At 44.4% G+C, this 22,058-nt stretch overlaps 1 protein-coding gene across 3 annotated transcripts in view; it reads right to left on the bottom strand.

Annotated features, from left to right (window-relative positions):
• The window catches only part of pde4d (phosphodiesterase 4D, cAMP-specific), a 137,716-nt gene that overhangs the window by 47,626 nt on the left and 68,032 nt on the right, over positions 1–22,058 (bottom strand). The window contains exon 1 of one of the 3 annotated variants that reach the window (XM_086110705.1): positions 5,871–5,970. The exons of the other annotated variants lie outside the window; for them this stretch is intronic. Coding sequence (XP_085966831.1) covers positions 5,871–5,959 — 89 coding nt within the window. The 5' untranslated portion in view covers positions 5,960–5,970. Of the gene's footprint in view, positions 1–5,870; positions 5,971–22,058 lie in introns of those variants that run through there. 3 annotated transcript variants of the gene reach the window in all.

The raw sequence follows: 22,058 nt of genomic DNA, 5'->3' as shown, positions 1-22,058 counted from the left end.
TGAAAAACATGCATCATGACCGCCAGGCTCGGGGAGGTTTTGCCAGCTGCTCTGTCTTTCTTATTGATCTGTCCGTCGTCTCCCCTTTTGTGGGCGAGATGAACGCCAGATTGAGCGGCCCCGCGCCGCAGCTGCTGTGCGGACGGCGCGCCCTGATAAATCAAATTGAAAGAGAAATGGAGATTTAGAATCGATGTGGTCTCAAAAGCCGCCTCGGGGCTTTGGGGAGCCTTATTGCTAGCAGAGTGTCTCAAGACACATCTTTATTGGTCATGGTCGAACTTTATTTGCACAAATCTATTTCTACAAGACCTCGGGGTTGTTTTTGGCTCCAGGTGACCATTCGCTGTTATTCCAGGAGACTTTATTCAACTGACCAGTGACAACCTGATTCACTACGAAGAGATTTTCGGTCAGCTTTCATCACTAAAAGAGACATATTATGCCACTTTTCGACGAAATGAAACACTTCCCAGGAGTCTTAATAAAATGTGTGACATTCCTCGGTTATAATGGCTCAAGGATGAAGAATTACGGGGCACTTATCAAAACAGCTCGCTCCGATGGGGGCTGTCTTGTCTCATACAAATGAACCACGGCTCACCCCGACCTCTTTACTACACAGCCAATGCAGAATATGTATTTTGTCACCGTGATGACTTCCCGAACCGGCTATAAAAGTCACACATACAACAGGATGTTACCGGATGGTTAATTGTAAACATAACGACACTTGGTGCTTCCTTTTGGTGGATGGCATTTCCTGTGGGGAGAGTTCAAAGGGCTTCCGTGGCTATGCTAGTGACTATTAGCCTTTTGATTCTACTAAGTGCTCATGGGAAGGTATTAAGATAAGATAAGATAAGATATCCTTTATTTGTCCCACACTGGGGAAATTTACAGCCTCCAGCAGCAAGAATGTAGGCAGAAAGAAGAAGGAAAAAAAACAAACAAACACCGTTCAATTAAGTGCAATATAAATACAAAATGGATAAATCGCAGTGCTATTTACAGTTGTTTTAAGAAGATCATACTGATACTAATACTGGCCAGCGATCTTGTGGCAATTCGTCGCTGTCCCTCAACTTCCAATCTCGTGCTTCTTTGGACAGCAAACTAGTTGAGAGCGAAACAGTAGCACCTCTGTACTTAAAGCCAAATAGTCCACTTCATTTTAACTCGATTGATTCACAATTTGATGAATCAATACTAAATTCCAGACAATGAACAGCATTCTTAACCTATTTGTTGCTTATGATGTTGATTCCTGGACTGACGCGTGATTCTGCACACTTAACAGACACTTGAGGAAAATGGGACATCTGAAGCAAAATACACACAATCAAGTAAACACCGTTCTCGTCAAACAAGTTGTTGCTTCCTGCCAAAAAAATCAGGAGGTGAAACAGGGAGAACTTTGTGGGCAAGAGCGAACATTCCACGTTAGCGCCCATGCACACAATACTGAGACAAATCGGCAAGAAACATGCCCGTTATGCTTCATGTCAGTTCATAATCAAGTTACCACCGCACTGCGCACATCGTGGGACACATGCGTGCTCTCACAGGCCACATAAAAGATGATGTCAGCTTTCATTTTAAAGGCAGCACGCGCACACACACACGCACGCACGCATCTGTATTTTCGATGACAGGAGATGGCCGGCTGGCTACAGAGGCAAGAGCCAATTTGGTAGAAAGTAAGCAAACGGTTCATTTGTTAAACTTATTTTTCATTGTTTAATGAAAACCTTCAGGTCCGAGAGATTGACCAGCAAAAATAAATAAATAAAATGCTCCTCACGGGAAGTCATTCATTAGTAAAAGTGCTCCGAAAAAAAAAAAAAAATTCTATACATCTCTCATCAAAAGCAGCAAAATGTTCACCGTGAGATGATTAAGAACCGCTGCAGTGAATTGGAGATTGCTGAATATGATATCGCTGAACCTTGGTCTATTTGTGGTTCGCTATCCAGGAATGCAACTATTTGCATTTTTCTGTAACGCCCTAAGATGCCACAAGGTGGTGCTAAAACCCTGGCTAAAAGGAAAGTAGAAATATATGTCAAGCATGGATTGTGTAAGTGGATCGAAGTTTAGCCTGGGTTGTCAGTGGATGTTATGGAGAGTTCCCTCACATGCATATCTATTTTTTCAAATTCAAATAATTATTTTAAGGGTAATGTAAAATGAGTTTCAAATGATACTGAAATGTTTTGGGATCATAGTTTTAGTTTTTTTTTTCTGGTTTCAACTATTGATAGAGGCATTTTTTAAAGCTATCCTCAACTTATTAAAATACCAAATCTGTTTGTCCAATGAGTAACCAAGCAGTGGTTTTTGTCACCTGTATGGTATTAACTCTGTTCAAATAGTTCAGCCGCTACATATGAAGAAGCATTTTGGTCACCAAGTGTGTGTGTTTTTCGCCTCTGCCACAACACATTTCTGATACAGGGTAAAGGTGCGCCGTGTTGAACTGCCTGGCCTCGCTGTGGGGAGAGTGTCGAGAACTTCAGTGCCACAGCGGCGGCACCGAAACATACTCATAGGAAGGCAAGATTGATATTGCAGCTGAGCAGTACCTCACACACACGCGCAAGTGCACGCACGCAAACGCAGTGCTAGTGGAAGCCCTTGGCATACCCTGCAAACTTTGAGTGATGTGTTTGTGTCATCACAAGTGACAGCAGGTCTCTCCAAAGTAAAAAAAGAAAAAACCCCAACCCAATTTCAAAAGCAAAGCAACAGGCAGTGATAGAAAGTCATCTACAGTTAGCCCGAGCGCGACGAGAATCAATGTCACAGGGCAATGGCAGACGAGAGCGAGATAAGTGTCTCATTGTCAGAGGCGAGCCTCGGGCTAATGCGTAAGAGGTGCACAGGAGGGTGTCGAGGCACAGGAATGAAAATTGACCATTAACTAGTAACATATTTGAAAAATGCACTTTGCGTCATCCGTAACTGCTCAAACAGGCCAAAACAGCTCCAGTCCTCAGACCATGTGTCAAGGTAACATTGCAGAGCATTTGAAGCAGTGCTCAAGTCAACACACAGTTTCTCCAAATGACAACAACCACATCAATCGCTATCTTGATGGGGAAAGTGTGACTGTTTTTAACTCGGTTTTGAAAACATCACACACAAATTAAAACCAACTGTAGACCAGGGATGCCCAAGTCTGGTTCTCGACAGCGCCCTATCCAGTCTGTGTATTGACCAAACAGTTTAACTGGCTGGCATCAATTTTGAACATGTCGAAAATTTCTTTGGGAAAAGAAAAACTGTATGCAACTGTTCAAACGGTTTGCCGAGCGTCATTGCAACCTTTTGGCAGGTTGAATGAACCCTGATGAAAAACCAACATTCGGGCCAGGCGCGAGCCTTTGCCGCTCAGCGAGATACCGCTTTTAGATCGATAAAATAGATTGGGCAGACAGACAGACAAACAGAGAGAGAGAGAGAGAGAGAGAGAGAGACATACAGCTAGCTAGCTAGCGAGATAGCTAGATAGATAGATAGATAGACTAAAAATGTTTTTAAATTGTTGTTGGGTCAGAAAATGTATTTTTCTGTGGTATTTTAAACTAAATGTCCCAAGTCATTTTATCACACAACTCCTAACACGGACAGAAGGGGAACGACTCCATTACCAAGCTGCAATGAATTATACACATCCTCCTGAAACCTTCTTTGGCCCTGCAACCATGCACACGCACACGCACACACACACATATATACACACACACACACACACACACACACGCACACACACACGCACACACACACAACGCACTTCTCCTCAACAACAATGGTGTCCACTGACTGATTCCAACCAAAATCCTTGCTTGGTTATAAATGGAGCTCATCCGTCATGTTTCATCGACGAATGCTTGCATGTGGCAAGCATGACAGCTTGCGGAATTGTCAGCGCACAAAGCATTCAAATAGCATGCCATCTAACTCAGACAATTGCACAATTAAATAAATCATGAAAGAAATGGCCTATTGATTAGAAGAAAAAAAAATCTCGATATCCTATTGCATGCGATATCCTGCGTAAGTATAGAAATAATGGCAACATATTTAACCAAATCTGGAAGTCGTTTCAAATGGGGTCTGCTCTAAAGTGTTTACAAAAGTCTAGCAGTGCGAGCTTCAGGAGAGGAACAAGGATGTTTGAGCATGTTGGCAGCAATCATGAAGGGTTATTTGACTGCACCTTCCTGTCTATAAAGGCCGCCCTCTTCCGTGCATGACGATGCAGTAACATAAAAATACTGTCCTCACGTCTTCATGCACGTCAACGTCGACTTCCGCTACTGCAGCAGCTCAACTTCTGTGCCTTGAGTGAAAAACTCTCTGAACCCTAACGTGAAGATGAACAGAATAGTCTCGTTAAAACCGCCCAGTGAACAGCACTGACATGGAATGGGGAAGGGGGTGGTGGGGGGGGGGCATCCAGTCACTCCCAATAATATTCATGGATAAGTGGGAGAGTCAGAAACACCTTTTACACAGTCGACATAGTAAAAGTAGGCATTTTCCACTTTTTTTTTAATGAACAGCAGAGATGTTGAATTGTGATATAATGTCAACCAGCAAATTTTCTGGATTTGTAGAGAGTATCAGAATTTGGAATGGTAGACATATTTTCTGTCACTGTTCTCTATCAATGTTAGTGGAAGTGGTATGGGGGGTAAGTCAATCTGCAAAGTTTCATAGGTAATGGGCCTTTCTTTTTTTACAGCCGATACAAGCCAGCATTATCCAACTTTCATCTGTTTTGCCGTTGTATCCGGTATAAATGACGCTGACTGTGACAACAAAATCATTTTTACCTTTTCTATCAAATTTCACAACTTCGGGGATCGTGTCAGATGCCTGTAAAAGCTCAAAATGTTCTTCCTTTTTTATGTATCATTTTTCCATGTGAACTACACCAACAGAAAATTGCAAGGCTGCCTGTAAATCCGTCGTTTTTCTGCCTTTTTCCCCAAATCGCTGTTTTGTACAAATGGCTCCAACATGGAATGTGGCTGCCAAGTTACCTTGGACAGTTTTCAGCTTTGGCTGTAGTATCAAGATGCCTCTTGAGCACTACCTGTAAGAGCTGCCATTTTTTTCCTTTTTCGAGGATGGCACCAACATGGGTGTGGGATGAAATTGACAAAGATTTCCCGGCTTTGGGGGTAGTATGAGAGGCTCTTTCCCAATGAAGAGCATTGAGACGGAATGGGGGGGGGGGGGCAGAATTGATAAAGGAATTTTCTGGCTTCAGTGGTAGTATAAAAGGTGTCACTCAATAGCCCACCAGCCAAAACAAATAATAAGAAATACCATCAGACCTGCGTTCAGCTCTATACGATTTTCCACAACTTGCGTCGTCATGGTGCAGACAATCATCGGCCAAACTGCTTTAAATGATGAGAAGATTACCAAGCGTCGACTTAATGGCCATAAAATGGAAGCAATTTGCCATCTTGTACAGCACTTTCTGATGACATCACTGACTCATCTCTTCACACTTCCTCTTGTTTTTCAAGCGCAGCTATGGCACAACTACAATATTCCCGAAAGACCATATTGCCTCATTGGTGGGTGACTAATAACCAAAAAAGAAAAAAGAAAAAAGAAAAACCATACAACAGGGGAAAAGGCCAGCGACGCAGCACGGCGTTTATCGAGGTCCCAAAGCTTGTTTGGCTGTTGAAAAACAGTAAACATCAACTTGTTGCACTTGCTCTTTTGTTTTGTTTGTTCTAGAGGAAAAAATAACAGGAAAATGTTGGACCCGTTTGACAAGATTATTTCCTGGCCTGAGTTGCATGACGTGTAAAGTGTAACCAGGAGCTATTTTTGAAACTCACCATATCCAGGAGTGTCTTCTAAAGGGAAAGCGGCTAAGGTGCTTCATGGTTCTGTCACTGGATACACCTGGACACAGTCCGGGCTTCATGCTGAGGCTGACTCAGCCCCCCCCCCCCCCCCACCCCCAATTCGGATTCTAAGATTCTATCCACGGGCGAAGACCCACAGTGCGCACCACTATCATGAATGGTGTCCCATGCTCCAGTAAACCAGACGAGTCCAGCAAAAAACTATAAATAGAAGTCTTTGGTCACAATTAAAAAAAAGCACTTAAAAATGAAGTAGCACCATCAAATTCATGGAAAGAAAAAGCCACTATTCAAAGGCAGATTAGATCCCAGTGTAAAAACTGCAGCGTATGGACTCCCAGCAGTGCGGCCACCCACGCCGAGCCCTCTGGGGCCGCCGCCACCGCCGCTCCTTTTTTCCTCGGTATCCTTCCGGCAAAGGTCTGGAAATGACTGCCCTGCATCCACATGGTGAGCCGGCTTCAGGGAGTCATTCCTCTGGAGAACAGCTGATGGGCGGCAGCGGCGGGATGAGGAGGAGGAGGAGGAGGAGTGGCATTTGCGTGACCGAGCATGTTGCAAAGCGCTCTGCTTTGTCTCGCTTACTTTCTCAACATCCCGCAGAGGAAAGTAAGGAAATGGGAAGGGAGGGAAGAGGGAGGGAGGTGAAAGAAAAAAAAACAACAACAATGAACCATCTGAGTCTATCTCTGCCTCCCGCCTTCTCCTGCGTGGGATGTCCTGACCCTGTGTAAGAGGCATGCCTTCGCTCTCCACTCTGCTAAAACCTATTGATCCTCTTACCACACGCGGCTGTGCTCCATTCCTGAGCAACGTGTCCGCAAGGGCGCTTGCATGCACACAAACACACACGCACGCATGCACGCACGCACGCACGCACGCACACACGCACACAAAACCGAAAGCCGGTCGTGTGTACGTAATGTGCGCACACATGAGTTGACACACGTAATTCCACTTATATCCATCTGTCGCCGCACCTTTCTTTTCTTTGCGGAGTACGCCTTTGTTTGCCCGCCGACGTCATCGTAACCGCTCAAGAAGGGGCATGTTGGTCTCATGTTGCATTGCATGTGGTTTCGTGTGTATGCGTGTACAAGTAACGCCACAAAAACACGCAGGGATTCTTGTAAACTCACTACACGGGATGTTAACTACCACAAACCAACAAAGCGGAAACAGACATTCCGCTGTTCTTACACCAGCACCGTCGAGCCTCTGTTGAATATTGTCTGTTAAAACACAACCGTCTTACATCAGGGACGGGACTTCAATGCTGGAAAGAGCCACGATTTTTCATCGGTGCTACTGGGGGGGATGGGAGGGGGGGCAGACAACCAAGCATTTCCTTATCAGATGTATGACCAAAAAATATATATGTATATATTGAAGTTTGTTGCCTTGAAAGTTTGAGTGTACCCAGCAGTAAAAAAAATACTGACATATTCTAACACTTGCTAAGGTTGACGTTCTTAATTCAAAACAGTAAGAAGCCTTTGAAGATGTAGATCATAAAATAAGTAATCGTTCTACAAGTTAGTGTTTTACACTTTTGCATGAAATCCTGCAGCGTTCTCGTGAGAACAAGCTCAATCCTATTTAGAGTGTCAAACAGAGTCAGACGTCATGATGTCATTCATAAGCAGTGAGGTGTGAGATAACTACAACCACCCTCCCCCCGCTACGCATGATTGACACTGATTGTAGAAAGCGTGCGTATTCGCGTGCGTGCATGCATTTAGGAATTTGCGGAGGGGGAGTGGTTTGCGAGGAAGTTATGAGGGGAGGTCAGGGTGAGCGCACTGCGTGTGTGTGCGTGTGTGTGCGTGTGCTGTGTTGTGTTGTGCGTTACAAGTCACAGCAGCGGCGCGCCTCCAGTTGCTTGCGGTCTGAAAAACAGGATCCAACGTTGCTTCTTGCACACTTCCTGCCCGACACGCACGTCAGCAGCCTCTCAAACGCTGCCAGCAGGCAAAACCGCCTCGTCGCCTCTGTCGGCTTGCACCTCTGAGCTGCGCGGTTTGGGTGGGGCAGCCGGTGACGGGGTGGGGAATCTGCTTGTGGCCAACGTCGGGACCGAGATGCGGTCCCGCTGGGAGACTGTGGCCGGTTTGTGCGCGCAAGCGGAATGACTAGTGTCGTAAAAGCGGCGACGGGGAAAACATTTTCATTTCGGAGGCTTCAAAGGACGGTCGCAAAACTAACAAGACCGCTTCCAAGGCTTAAGTAGGAAAAAAAGTTGCGGGGTGCCATATTTGTGTTTGCCCATCCATTCACGGTTTCGTTTGCACTCCATTTACGTCATCGTGACACCAAATCTTACTGAGAGCGAATTTACAAATATGGCAAGCAAATGACAAATCACTGAAACTTATCCTACTAGCTGACGAAGCAAAAGTCCTTATACGTGAATTATAGTGTCTACAAAATGAGGTAATTATACTTACTAATTGTTTCAATCCATTAATCTGACAGGATTATAGAATTTCTTTTTTTGCAATTTATGCTTGGCGGAGGTAAAAAAAAAAAAAAAACCCAAACAGTATCCAATCCAGTTTTGGAACAGCCACATATAGTTGCAGGGGAAGTATGGAAGCCATGATAGATTTTGTTAGAAAAACTATGAACTGAGTGCATGAAGGTATACTGTATATTTCGGAGCCAAACTCAAGTTTGATTTCCTACTCGAAAAACGATAACATGCAGACACCCATTCAATTCAGAATCCTCAATCATCCGACCATTCGGTAGATTTCATTCGGTACATTTTCGCGGTTGATGGAGCCAACACTGTTTCCCAGTCCGTCTCTGCTTGTCGTATTGCATAATCCTAGACGTTACTCCGGCGGGCTCTTGGCCCCCGATCCACTCCGCGCTGGTGAGTTGTCACGACTCATTCTGCCACTCGACACAAATAAGAAGAGGAAGGTGTAGCAAAGGCTAAAACAAAGTATGTTAAAAGTGGGCAGGCATCTTTGAAGTCAAGATGGCGCCCGAGTAGGCAGCCGTCAGCAAGTGCTCTCATGAGCCTTGCTTTTTTTTGTTTTGTTTTTGTGTTTGTTTTGTCACTTTGTGTTGTTTACGTCGTGTGGACCTGATGTGGACTTTTTTCAGCATTTTTTGGCCACGACATTCATCAAGGAGGAGACTCTGTGCTCGGTGGTTGCGCCTTCTCGGCAGCATGGGTATACCAGCACTGTTTTTGACTGGGAGGAATGTCGGCACCATTTGACTGTCGTTGCTGGACAGTCCGGGGCGCTTGTGTCTTGCGCCTGTAATGGGCAGCATTTTTCACAGCCCCGCTTTGTTCAGCGGAGAGATCGGTGCTGTTGAACGGTCTGCGGCTGGATGGATGTAAGGCTTGAGGAGCCGACGATGAGAAGAAAGGAGCGTTAGCGCGGAGCGCCGATGCGCATTTGGAACTGGGAGTCGCGGCTTGGAGTTTGAAGCGGATTACGTGGGACAGGAGAAGTGAACTAATCTCTTTTCGTCAATGGACGCTACAGCTTCGTGTTTGCTTTCAAAACTTAGCTTGTAGCAGACGTGTGCACATTTTCAGCATGACGTCTCTGATCCACTGGTGAAAGGACACTTTGATCCTCTCCTCTTTTATCTAGAACTGCTTCAGACAACAATGCGTATGCAGAAAAGTGGTGAAGATTGCACGACTGTCTGTGTCCTATGTGTTGTGTTGTGTTATTTTTGTTATTTTGACTTCAAAATGGCGCCGCGAGAGTGGCTGACTTTCCAGCAGCTCCTATATTTTGTTTTCTACTTCTTCCTTTCATAACTTTGCTGCTGTGAATTGGGAATTTCTCCATTGCGAGACTAATAAAGGTTTTCTTATCTTATCTTATAAAGAAAAATAGGAGCGGAATGCAGATGTAAAGAGGAGGTCTAGGAAAGATGCCTGGGGGTTCTATACACAGCGGGATTGATTTTATGTTAGCAGAGAATTTAACCTGGTGTGCTCTATCTCTACTTCCGTCGATCACAGAACAGTGCGTGACGGCTGACGTCAAAGAACATTGCAGAATGTCAACGCTCCTGGTCATGTGACTGTTTTTTTTTGTACAAGGTGAAATGCAATTAGTTCCACAAGGCAGGGTGCCGGGGCTTACGACAGTCCCGACAAATGACGGTTTGAGGGGAGGAATTGTGGGCAATCAAGTTGAAACCACCGCATTAGCGCGCTCAACAACACGATCAACCGCTGTCGGAACGGAGCTCTGCCGTACACCGAGGACGCTCTGTAAATAAAGAACGCCATTTTTTACGTTTGTTGAGCAACCATTTTGTGCTGCCCCGACTAGTCTGTTGTCTAATCGGATAGCTAGTAAAACTGCAAGTAAGGTCTTTGGTCAGCGTCATACAACCATACAGCACATGCTAGCGGAAGGTGAATGGAGTGACCGAAAATACATACATTTTTTTTCCTGTTTCATAACAAAAACGTAACAAAAAATGATTTCAATTGGAAAATCGCTTTTCATTTACAAGATGTGAGTACATAGACTCGAACCAAATTTACAGTTTAATCCTGTCAGGGACAGCGGTTACTACGGTGGACAGTTTAGCATGTTATCAGATTACAGGGTGCACAAAAGGGCTAAAATATATTGTGATATGTATCGAATCACCTTTTATAGGAGAGATATTGTATATCTTTGAAGGAAATGCCACATTTACAGTGCTGACAAGTTCATTCATATGGTTGCAAAATAACAACAAGGAACTCATTGCAATCAGAACCTTACCAAGTAAGCCGTGACATATTGACTCCAAATCCCACTGAATCGAACCAAATCAAATCGAACCGTTCTTGAATCACCCGACACCCCCACAGAGCTATATGTCAAATCTTCTTTGATTGGAGAGATGTGCAAGCAGAATATCTGGATGCTTTCCAACGGGGTGGTTTTCGCTGTGGAATCTGAACAAACTGAAGGTTGTCCCGCATGCTGATGATGACACAGCTAATATCAATAACAACACTTGAATATCCCAGATAAGATCCAAATGTGAAAGTGGTGCTCTCCAGACAGGTGGAGAAAAGTGGAACGTGGAGCACGCTTACTTCCTTGGAGGAGGGCCGGCTGTCCATCATTTCTATGTGCGCTGCTGTGCAAAAAGCCCAGAGGCACCAGCCCTCCTCCTTGCCATTCACACAAGCCAAAGTGGTGGCATTTCAGCAAATAGTAACTCATTCCCCAACGGAGAGAGATATTTGTAATCAGATCGCCATCTACTGGGAAAGGGGGACTGGGGGGGGGGGGGCGACATGGAGGCTTCAAGGGCCATTTGGAGAATATAAAGAAGGTGTAAGTGGCAAGAGAAGAAATTGCCCACATGATAAGTGGCGGGAATAAGGTTGTTTTTATTCCTCTTTTCCACCGACTCTTTGATTTTATGGCCAAGTGAAAGAAAGGAACGGGCTTCTTTGATTTAAAAAAAAAAAAAGGAAATTCAGACTTCTAAAGCCCCCACTTTGACTTCAAAGAGCTGCAGGATATTACAGATGGGGCACTTTTTAGTGACTCATACAAGGAAAAGAAGTAGAAAGATTCGGAAGTGTGGAGCTGGCACTGTCATCTTGTCTACTTGTCATGTCATATCACCGCGAACATACCTAAGTTGCTGTATTTGGTCTAAAAGTCATCATTGTATTTTCGTTATCGCTTGTCCTCATTAGGGTGAGCCAGTAACTGGGGTTTGCAAATGCTCCATTTGCTTGCATGGGTTTTCTCCGGGTACTCTGGCGTATTCCCATCCATCCATCCCTCCGTTTTCTGATCCGTTTATCCTCACAAGGGTGGGGGGGGGGCCGGTTCTGGAGCCTATCCCAGCTGTCTTCGGGCAGTAGGCGAGGGACACCCTGAACCGGTTGCCAGCCAATCGCAGGGCACACAGAGACGAACAACCATCCGCGCTCACACTCACACCTAGGGACAATTTTAAGTGTTCAATCGGCCTGCTACGCATGTTTTTGGAATGTGGGAAGGTAACCAGAATACCCGGAGAAAACCTACACATGGAGGCCGGAGCTAGAATCGAACCCTGCTCATCTCTCAAGTGTATGCATTCAATATATTCCCTTCCTATTCCGAAGGGCCCTTCGCGCCATCTTGAGGCATCTTAAAGCGATGGGGAAAGAGCACAAAAAAACCTGACAGGATGAGTTTTTCAGCCACTAACGGAGGATAGTTCCCAAAAAGAAAAGGGTAAATCAGTGAATTTGTGAATAGCAGACGGCATACAGACGGGAGATTGATTGCTGTGTACGGTGAGCCACGCTTCTCCTTCACAAACCCACTGTTGCATCTGTACTTTGTCCCAATTTCTCACCGCCGAAAAGGCATTCTCCCTGCCTGTCATCCCCGCCCGTCAAATGGTGCACCCCAGCACCTCCATTTCCCAGTTTTGTTGCTCCAGCCCTCCAAAAATAGACTTCTCCTGCATTGCACCAACGGTGTGTCACTGATGCGGTCGAGACGCTCAGGCTGACTTCTCTCCCCCTTGTGCCGGCTGACTCGCCGTAGCCTTAATCACCGGGACGCATGGACTGATTGTCAATGCGAGCGTGATTAGTAATTCCACGGAGGGATGGTATGGCCCACTAGTGACCCTGCGATACAGTAATTACAACAGGCTCGTGGGGAAAAATTCGTCCACTCTTGGTCTCAAAGAAGCAACATGAATTGAAATCAATAATTCATCATGTTTACATGGGAACCAGGAAGTGAAGTTGATGGCACACCGGCTTGTAACACAACTTGACAACTATCATTTCGCAATGCCAGCACAACCCCGAACGATGTATTTTTGACTGGTCTGTGAGACTAGCGGACCAGCAAGGACATTACTTATGTTGTTAGCATGAGCGCTAAACTTATATATGATGTGATAGCGTAGATAAGTTATGTTATGGTTTAACCTCATTGGCTGAACGTTTTCTTACCGTACGTCAAAAGCAGTTGAGGTTTCCAAATTATGAAATAGCAAAAACCACAAATCGCTCTGAAAACTCATCCTGACATTAGAACGGAGCATTCTGGCTAAGAAACATTTGAATGACTTTTTGGGGCATTTAGTGCAAAAGAAATGAATCACACAGCTTTTTGTGTCCTATTTTTTCCCCCCTCTGCCCTGAATTCCGTTCAAGGGCATCAATTATGAAGGCGGAAAGAACAGCACACGGGAAGTGCGTTGTGGATGTACATGGTGGCGGACTTGTGTGACATTAAACTGTTAAAGTAATTACGGGTTAGGAGGATCATTGCGGGATATAAAATTATCTTCCAGGCAAAAAAAAAAAAAAAAAAACAACTTAATTTTCTGCCGACAAAGTGCGGAAGAAAAACCACCAGACTGAGCGGCACACGCCCTTCCAAACCGACCAGCAAAATCATCCACGCTAGTGGTCTAGAATATTAGTCGACCGACTCGGACACCTCACCACTTTTGATGTTTTTTTTTTTTTTTCCTTGACTCAGTTATGTGGCAGTTCCCTTTTCCACTTCACAATAAAACTGCAAAAAAGCACGCCGCACAGAGCGCATCATACATCATGATACAACAATACATTTTGTATCACTGGAAGTTGTCCCAGCTGACTTGGGTGAGAAGTGGGATACACCCTGGATGGGTCATTAGACAATTGGAGGGAATGCACAGACAAGCAAACATTCAAGCTCACATTTAAAGGACAAATGAGACTGGGCGTCCATTAAAGGGCAAGTCAACCCCAAACTTTTCTTGACAGGAATATGTTCTATGCAGCCCCACTAGTCTAAACCAATTCTATTGACAATGCGTTTGTGCAATTTGAGTTAAGCAGTAAAATCAGCCCCTTTTTGTCCATCTCAGGGGGCGGCCATTTTGCCACATGCTGTCGAGATTAAAAATGACATCACAGTTGCTCAGCAACAGATCCCGCTTGAAAGCGTGCACTGGTAACTGTTGTTGCAAGTGAATTGGAAAAATGCAACTCGAAAAAAACAAGTATAGGGCCATTGTAGATTAAATTTAAATGAATTAATTATGAGAGTAACACTCATGAAGCGGTCCGCTCTCGGGATTGCTATTGGCCTTTGTCTGTGCCGATGCAGCGGAGTGCTGTGGGTTTTGTGTCTTGAAAGGATGTGACAACAGCGGCTGAGGGGCACGCAGCAGCGACCCGGCCACCCCTCTACGTCTGTGTGTGTGTGTGCGTGTGTGCGTGCGTGCGTGTCATTGCGGTCACGGCTCCTGTGACATTTAAAAGTCAAACTTTCACCTCCTTCTCTTTCACACGTCGCCGTCACCCAAATGAAACTGGGCTGTCGGTCCGCTGGGACTCCCGGCAGATTGGGAAACAAATAGAAAGCTGGACCTCGACATCGGCAAGGTAAAGAATTAAAAAGCTTGAGCAACAAATAATGCACTGAGGAAAATGTATCTCGCTTATCGTTTGTCAAAAGAGCTGCCTGCTGAATAATTCTTAATGGCTTGCTTTTAAACGCATTAATACCAGATAACATCGTGGTGACAAAAGCATGTTAGCTAGCATGTTTGTACAACTTGAACACCACATTAATTTGATAACTTTGCTGCTGTGAATTGGGAATTTCTCCATTGCGAGACTAATAAAGGTTTTCTTATCTTATCTTATTAAGCATATCATGCTAAGCTCGTGAGCAAGGCGTTTATTATTATTATTTTTTATTTTTTTTTGCATTGGATCTCATTAGACTGAATGCAAAATGAAGGTTGTGGCCGCCGAGTGTACACCACATGATGCAAAGCACTTAAGAGTATGCACCTGCTGAGGCCACATGTTAATATTTTAGTGGAACCAACCCCGCCCCCGGGTGTGCAGCGGCTCCAGGTGCGCCACTCAGTATGTGAGCCTCCCCAATGACGTCAACAGTGCAGGGCGCAGGCAAATAGAGAGCTTCCCCGAAGAGATCAACAAAGTGTCGCGTTACGGCTATTATTGTTCACCCGGGTAAAACGACCAGGCAAGCCGGCAGCACCTGCTGCAACAAAGAGCGCCGAAGCGCTATTTACTTTTACTCACACTATTATCTACTGGCTGATGGATTGATTTTACTCATTGTTTTGAGAACATATTACTCCCGACTCAAATTTATCGATGCAGCACGTCAACAGCAACCGCAGCTACAACAACGCACTCTACATAGGATTGAACATAGACAAATACATTATAATAGTTGAAGATTCATAACCTCGAACCATTAAAATAACATTGGGCAACATTTTTTAACAAAATATTTTAATCAGAGATGCAAGTACAATTTTCTAGATTATTTTTTTCAGGCTGATTCACTCTACCATTGTTTTTTTTTTCTCCAGCGTATTGGGTTTTCAAATTATTAATAGTAACAACAATCATTTTAAAACAATAATATATGTATTATGGTAGTATAGTGAGTACTATTTATGAATTAATGACTGGGTTGGGCAGCAGGTGGACATTTTTTCTGAAACTTCATCGCTATAAATTACACATGGTGAAATCGATACGACGCACGCTTTTACAGACTTAAAAATGAAAATATTTCAAAAGCCTGACATGCAAGAAAAAAATATATTTTTAAAAAATCATCATGATACTCACTTTTCCACCACCACTTGAGCCCCCACTCAAAACACCACCGATTTGTGAACAGCCCAAGTACAAACAGTACACTTCGGCAAGGACACACTTGTGAAATGTAGAAGCTACAAAAAATGATTTGAAGACAGTTTTTTTAATCAGAAAAAACGTTTTCCCACAAAAAAAAACCCACACTGTTGACAAAAAATAAAAATAAAAAACAATTAAAAGAAACAAACCTGATCAATAAACTAAAATCAACGGACAGATCGCAGAATATCGGAAATTAAGCAGCACGCAAAATACCAACAAACACTCCTTTGCATCATTGCCCTCAACCGTCAAGTGTGAGCACAAAAATACCCCATTCAAGAGCAACACAACTGGGCCTTGGAAAATCACCACACTGCACACAACACAATGAGTACAGAGCCACTGGAAGTGAACGTGTGCGGGGAGCATCGTTACGTAACGCCCGCCAGCGAGCGGCATGGGAGCAGGCAGAGGGGAGCTCCCGGGTTTCTCTGCAAGTCGCAGTATGACGCATTGCCCAGGCGCGCGCGCACGCACGCACGCACGCACGCACGCACGCACGCACACACGCACACACTGCAGCACACGTTCACTTTGATATGCAAGCCTAGCCATTCCCACACACACACTGCAGCACACGTTCACTTTGATATGCAAGCCTAGCCATTCCCACACTTTCCTCACGGAGTGCGGCGACGCGGCCACATCAACGCGGCCGTGCAGCGCGGGTGTGACACACGATGTCCATTCACGGCATGAATTATTCAACACATGTGAGCTATCGTTATGGATTTACATCAAAATGACAAATTGCATGTCTCTTATCAAATTTGGAAAGACTGCTGGCGTAACTACCAGCTCACAGTAAAAGAGGCCAAAAGAGAATATCTGTCGGACCTTATTCAAGCTAACCATCACAACCCACGCGCACTATTTAAAACGATAGATTCTGTACTCAAACCCCCTCTGCCTACTTGCTCGGATTCTTCACCCGAGATGTGCAACAGATTCCTTCAGTTTTTCATTGATAAGGTCTCTACAGCTAGGACTCCGGTCTCAAATACTGCATCTGACCCCTCTGTCCATGTTCCATGTTCAGCTGTGCTAAATTCTTTTGAAACTGTGTCCTTGGCGCTTTTGGAGGATGTAGTTCGCCAGACGAAGCCATCTGGCTCCCCTTGCGACTCTCTTCCCCCGCACTTCTTTCAGGAGGTTCTCCCGAGTGTTGGCGCATCAGTCTTGGATATCATCAACAGCAGCCTCTCTTCTGATGTAGTTCCCCAACAGTTTAAACATGCTGTGGTCCAACCCTTGATCAAGAAACCTGGTCTTGATCCAGATGTGCTGTCAAGCTTCAGGCCCATTTCCAAACTGCCTTTCATTTCCAAAATTCTGGAAAAAGTGGTGCACATGCAGTTGAAATTTTTCTTGGATGAACATAACATCTTGGAGGTCTTCCAGTCAGGTTTCAAGACGATGCATAGCACGGAGTCAGCCCTGTTACGCGTTTCTAATGACATCCTCCTGGCAAATGACTCTGGAGACCACGTGTGTCTAGTTTTATTGGACTTAACTGCAGCATTTGATACCGTGGATCACAGTATTCTGCGTTTGCAGCACTTGGTGGGCATTGGCGGCAGTGCTCCTGAGTGGTTTAGGTCCTATTTAGCTGACAGAACCTTCTGTGTCAGCCTTGGCTGTTCTGAGTCACGCACTGCTCCCCTGTCATGTGGTGTTCCACAGGGCTCAATTCTGGGGCCTCTGCTGTTCTCGCTGTATCTGCTCCCATTGGGTTCCATCTTAAGGAAACATGGTATTCCCTTCCACTGCTATGCAGATGACTGCCAGATCTATGTCCCACTGAGCAAGAAAGACGCCTTCTCATTAAGGCCACTCCTATCCTGTCTGAAAGAAATCAAAATTTTGTGCCTGGATGGCACAACATTTCTTGAGATTCAATGAAAAGAAGACAGAGGTGATATTGTTTGGTCCCAGTGGCCCTTGTACATTCCATCCTGTAGACTTGGGCCCCCTGTCTCCTTATCTTAAGTCAACAGTCTCAAACTTGGGCCTTAAACTGGACAGTGATTTCAAACTCGATCGGCAAATTGGTGCCGTTGTTAAATCCAGCTTCTTTCACCTTAGACAGCTGGCCAAAATAAAACCTCTCCTCTCACATGAACACTTTGAGACAGTAATTCATGCCTTTGTCACATCCCGGCTCGATTACTGCAATGCCCTTTACTTTGGAGTCAGCCAGTCCTCCATTAAGCGCCTTCAGCTGGTCCAGAATGCCGCTGCTCGCCTCTTGACTGGTACTCATAAGAGGGAGCACATAACTCCTACTCTGGCATCCCTTCACTGGCTCCCCATTCATTTTAGAGTTATTTTCAAGATCCTCTTATTTGTTTTCAAATCTCTGAATAATCTCGCGCCACCTTACCTCTCTGAGCTCATCCGCCCCTACACACCTGCCCGGCGCCTCAGGTCTGTGGACCAGACTTTATTAGAAGTACCAAGAACTAAACTGAGGCTCAGAGGGGATCGAGCCTTTTCTGTTGCTGGTCCCTCTCTCTGGAATGACCTCCCACTGAACATTCGGCAAGCCTCCTCGCTGCCCATCTTCAAAACCCTCCTCAAAACTCACTTGTATTCTTTGGCATTCGACTCAGCATGACTTAGATTTGTTCTTGGTTTTACTGTTTGGTGCTTTCTACCGCCTTTATTACCGATTTGTCTTACTGTTTATTGTGCATGTTAAATTGCTCCATGTACAGCACTTTGTATGCAGCGATGGCTGTTTGAAAGTGCTCTATAAATACTGTTGTTGTTGTTGTTGTTGTTATTTAACAAGCGGGGATTAAGGGAGTGGGTGGTCTGACTGCAGTGTAAAGGCAAATGAGAGTGGTTGAAAGCCAACGATGGGGGATTCGAGTCACATGACTTGACTTGAGTCAGACTCGAGTTGCTATTTTTTAGAATTTGCGTCCGGCTTGCTAAAAATTTGGGAATGATTTGACTTGAGACTTGGTATCAAAGTGACTCGACCCGGCTTAGACTTGAAGTACGTGACTTGACAAGTTATCTTTGTAGTTGGCGGTCTGCAATTTTACACAGTTTGCCTTTTTAAGAAGGAAAGCAAAAAGAGGGGGTTTTGTTTCATTCACGCCAACCTGGCAACTGAGTCAGCATCTCTTGTTGGTGGGCGAGTGGCGAGCTAAACACCACCAGCGATAGAAGGAACTCCCAGGATCATTAATTTGAATTAAGGGATTTTTTATTATGGATGATGTTGGAAAAACTAGGATGGCAAAAGGCGGGGTTTATACTTCACAGAATCAGGACACAACAATGAAAAAAAATGTAACTTCATTCTTTAATGCAAAACCCACATGCGTAAGTTAACGTCACAGTTTAGCTCGCAATACTAACAATGGTTTGCTAATGGTAAATGCAAAAGAAACCAAAGCGGCACGTTGTTAGTCGTGCTGCCACAAACGATTATTTTGGCTTGTCGACGGCTCACCAACAATAGACCGCGACCACGATTAGGAGACTAATCGCATCATCCGAAAATTGCGGTATTCCGTTTACATACAGTGTTATGTTGGCCACAGTTTGATTCAGGAAGTGGTTATTTCTTATTCCATTACTTACTATGAGTAATATTCAAAATATTAGCAGCGAAGGGGCTGACTGCAACATATTATGTCAAAACTTACAAGTTCCACAAGTACTTTATGATGACAAGCAGCTTGGGGTGGAGGGAGAAATGAAATGATGTCTTCCAGCAATAATTGCAATTATGACACTAAAATATGAATACATCAGAAAGGGTTGTTAATCGTTTGTTTCGACACTCTTGTTTCAACGGCGCACACATGTCAAACCGTATCGCCAGCAATCCCTATTTCCTTCACAAAGCTTTTTTTTTTTTAACTTTAGCAAGCCCACACATGCAGCTATCCTAAGACAAGGCGGTATCGATTGATGAGCTATGGGGGGGTCAGTTGAGGGGGAATAAATAAATAACCCGCATTCCTCCCCATCTGGGAGCGTAGCCGTGGGCCGCCGCAGAAAACATCGCGGCACAATCAATATCCCGCAAGTTAATGAGACAGAGCCGTAACCTCAGAATCTGATTAGATAAACAGATTAGCAGCCAACCACAACACAGGCAGCGGGTGAAAAGGCATGCAACACTCCTCAGGCGGGGGAGTCAACCCCTTGGTTTCATGTTTCTGACTTGTGTTTGTAAGTTTATTACCGTATTTCCTCATTTAGTGGCCCAACATGACTCTCAAAATACTGTAGCTGCCTCCTTGTCTTTTGCTGCATTTTGCCATAGCGCTCCTTTGTTTTGATTAAAACTTGAGTTACATTTGATTAGGGCTGAAAATTAATCAAATTCAAATGAACACGGCAACGCAGCAGAATGCAATTGAAAAACTGCCAAGGCTGCAATTTGGAGGAAAGAAAACCAACGTCTGCCTCTATTTTGGTCAATCGGCGGGGGTACGGTATGTTTTCATTATTTAGCTTCTCATGCTATCAGGTTACTGGGTGCATGAAAGAGTTAAGAGTCCCAACGGTTCCCAAAAAGTGGCAAAGAGTTGCTAATCTTCGCAATACTGTTCAAAATAGCTGCGAAAAGTCGCATCTGTCTCACATTCCACCGTTTTTCAAAATCATTCAGCCTTATAGTTGATAGACATTTTATTATTCCAAAAATCCCTTCCACCAGTCTACATTTGAGTAAATAAATACGCCTGGCCGCTACGTAAGGAAACGGTATCAAGTGAATAAGTACCGCATTTGGTTCCTGTGATGCTGGTATTATTTATGAATGCGCAACCATATGTCATAATTTTATGAATCAATATTCAAAAGACAGAATCATCCAAATGAGGCAGATGACTGCACGTTTTACCTTGAGAGGCATCTCATGCTCACTTCAGCAACTTACCTGTAAAAAGAAGAAGGGAAGAAGGGGTGGGATGGGAAAGGAGGGAAAAAAAAGGAGAGAGGTTAATCCATCTACTCCAGTCTGGTGTAATTTGTGCTGAAACAAGCGTCGAAGTACATTTTAGATGACTTAGAGCTATAGCCCTTGACACCCCCCCCCCCCCCACCCCTTGCTTAATGGACACCACACACACACTTACAGGAAGTCCATATCAATTGACTGCAATGGTGAGAAAACATCTCTTTCTTTAGATTTGCCCGCCCCCGGTGCACTACGGCTTATTGATTATTTGAGTTGAGCCTCCCGGGTTCCTCTGCGCACACCCTCCTTTGTGATCAGCATAGCTCTCTTTCTCAAATAAAAATAGAACGACACGTATATGTCTGCAGTGGTCGAGAGTGTGTGTGTGTGTGTGTGTGGGAGGGGGTGTTGCACTAAAATGATCATTTTAGATGCTCCTGAAGTGAAATGACATCCACAAAAGAAATAAAGAACTGGTAGGACTACATTTCCTTGCAGGCCGAGCGTTACCCGAGGGTACCCATTGCCAGGTGAATCATATTTTTCCAATAACAGAGCCGCCCACTTTAGTTATGAAACATCTGCTTGCAAGTTGGCAAGCAGTGTGCTTTGCAAACGTTTTGTTCTCAGTGAGGGTCATCATGACCAGCGACACGCTGGCAACAGGCACCGTGCACTACAATGTGAGTTTAATGAAGTCTTTTTTTGTTTGTTTGTTTGTTTGTTTTAGTGGCCTTAATTAGCGATTGAACATTATTTCATGTTATGTTATTGTTGTTGGTAGCAACAGTTTGTGATGGCAATAAAAGCCCCAAACAAGGTCAGAAAGACAAGTCAAGTCAGACCATTACGCTGCGACATGCTGCCGGGAACACCTTCAAAATAAAATTACACCAAGGCATTTATGTTCATATGTTATTTGGCAAAGTCCGGTTTATTTTGAAGTTGGCCTTCTCACCATGTTGGCGGTGTGTTATTGTCATGCATGAACTTTTGTTGCTGCCGTTGGCTTGACTTCTTCCTGACAGTGTACAGTAAATATTCTCGAGTACGGACTCGTGTTTGCGCTGTCCAATTTGTCCTGATAACAGAAATTCCTCATTTGGGAAATGAGCATTGTACATGTCCAAAAACTGTTTATATAACAAAAACTGCAATACAGGTGTATCCCAAAAAATCACAACAGTAAAATACATACAGTATTTTAATGTTTATTTTTTTCTGTCTTGGGGAAAAAAATGTGTATTTAGGATTGTTTTGTTGGATGCATTCTTTGGTTTATGACAATGTTTGCCTGCGTGTCATACAGTTTTCTTGCTAGTTGCAAGTAACTGTCCCGTTGATCACCGATGTCTGGTAATTCTTGTGCATACTGAAGGATTTTTGTTGCCATTTGCATTGCTTCTTTGCTGGATGGTGGCTTGTCATCAGGAGTTGAATCGATGCCTTGTTGTTTAAAGTTTCGTAGATTTGCGTCTTTCCGACTCCAAGTGTCTGCTGGATCTTTTTAACTTTGTGTCCAGCCTCGATCAAACTGATG

This window comes from Hippocampus guttulatus, chromosome 5 (assembly GCF_054856545.1).
Source record: "Hippocampus guttulatus isolate MCC_2025c chromosome 5, RoL_Hgut_1.0, whole genome shotgun sequence".
NCBI lineage: Eukaryota > Metazoa > Chordata > Actinopteri > Syngnathiformes > Syngnathidae > Hippocampus > Hippocampus guttulatus.
Note: the sequence above shows the minus strand (reverse complement) of the source record. Positions and strands in the feature narration are given on the sequence as shown.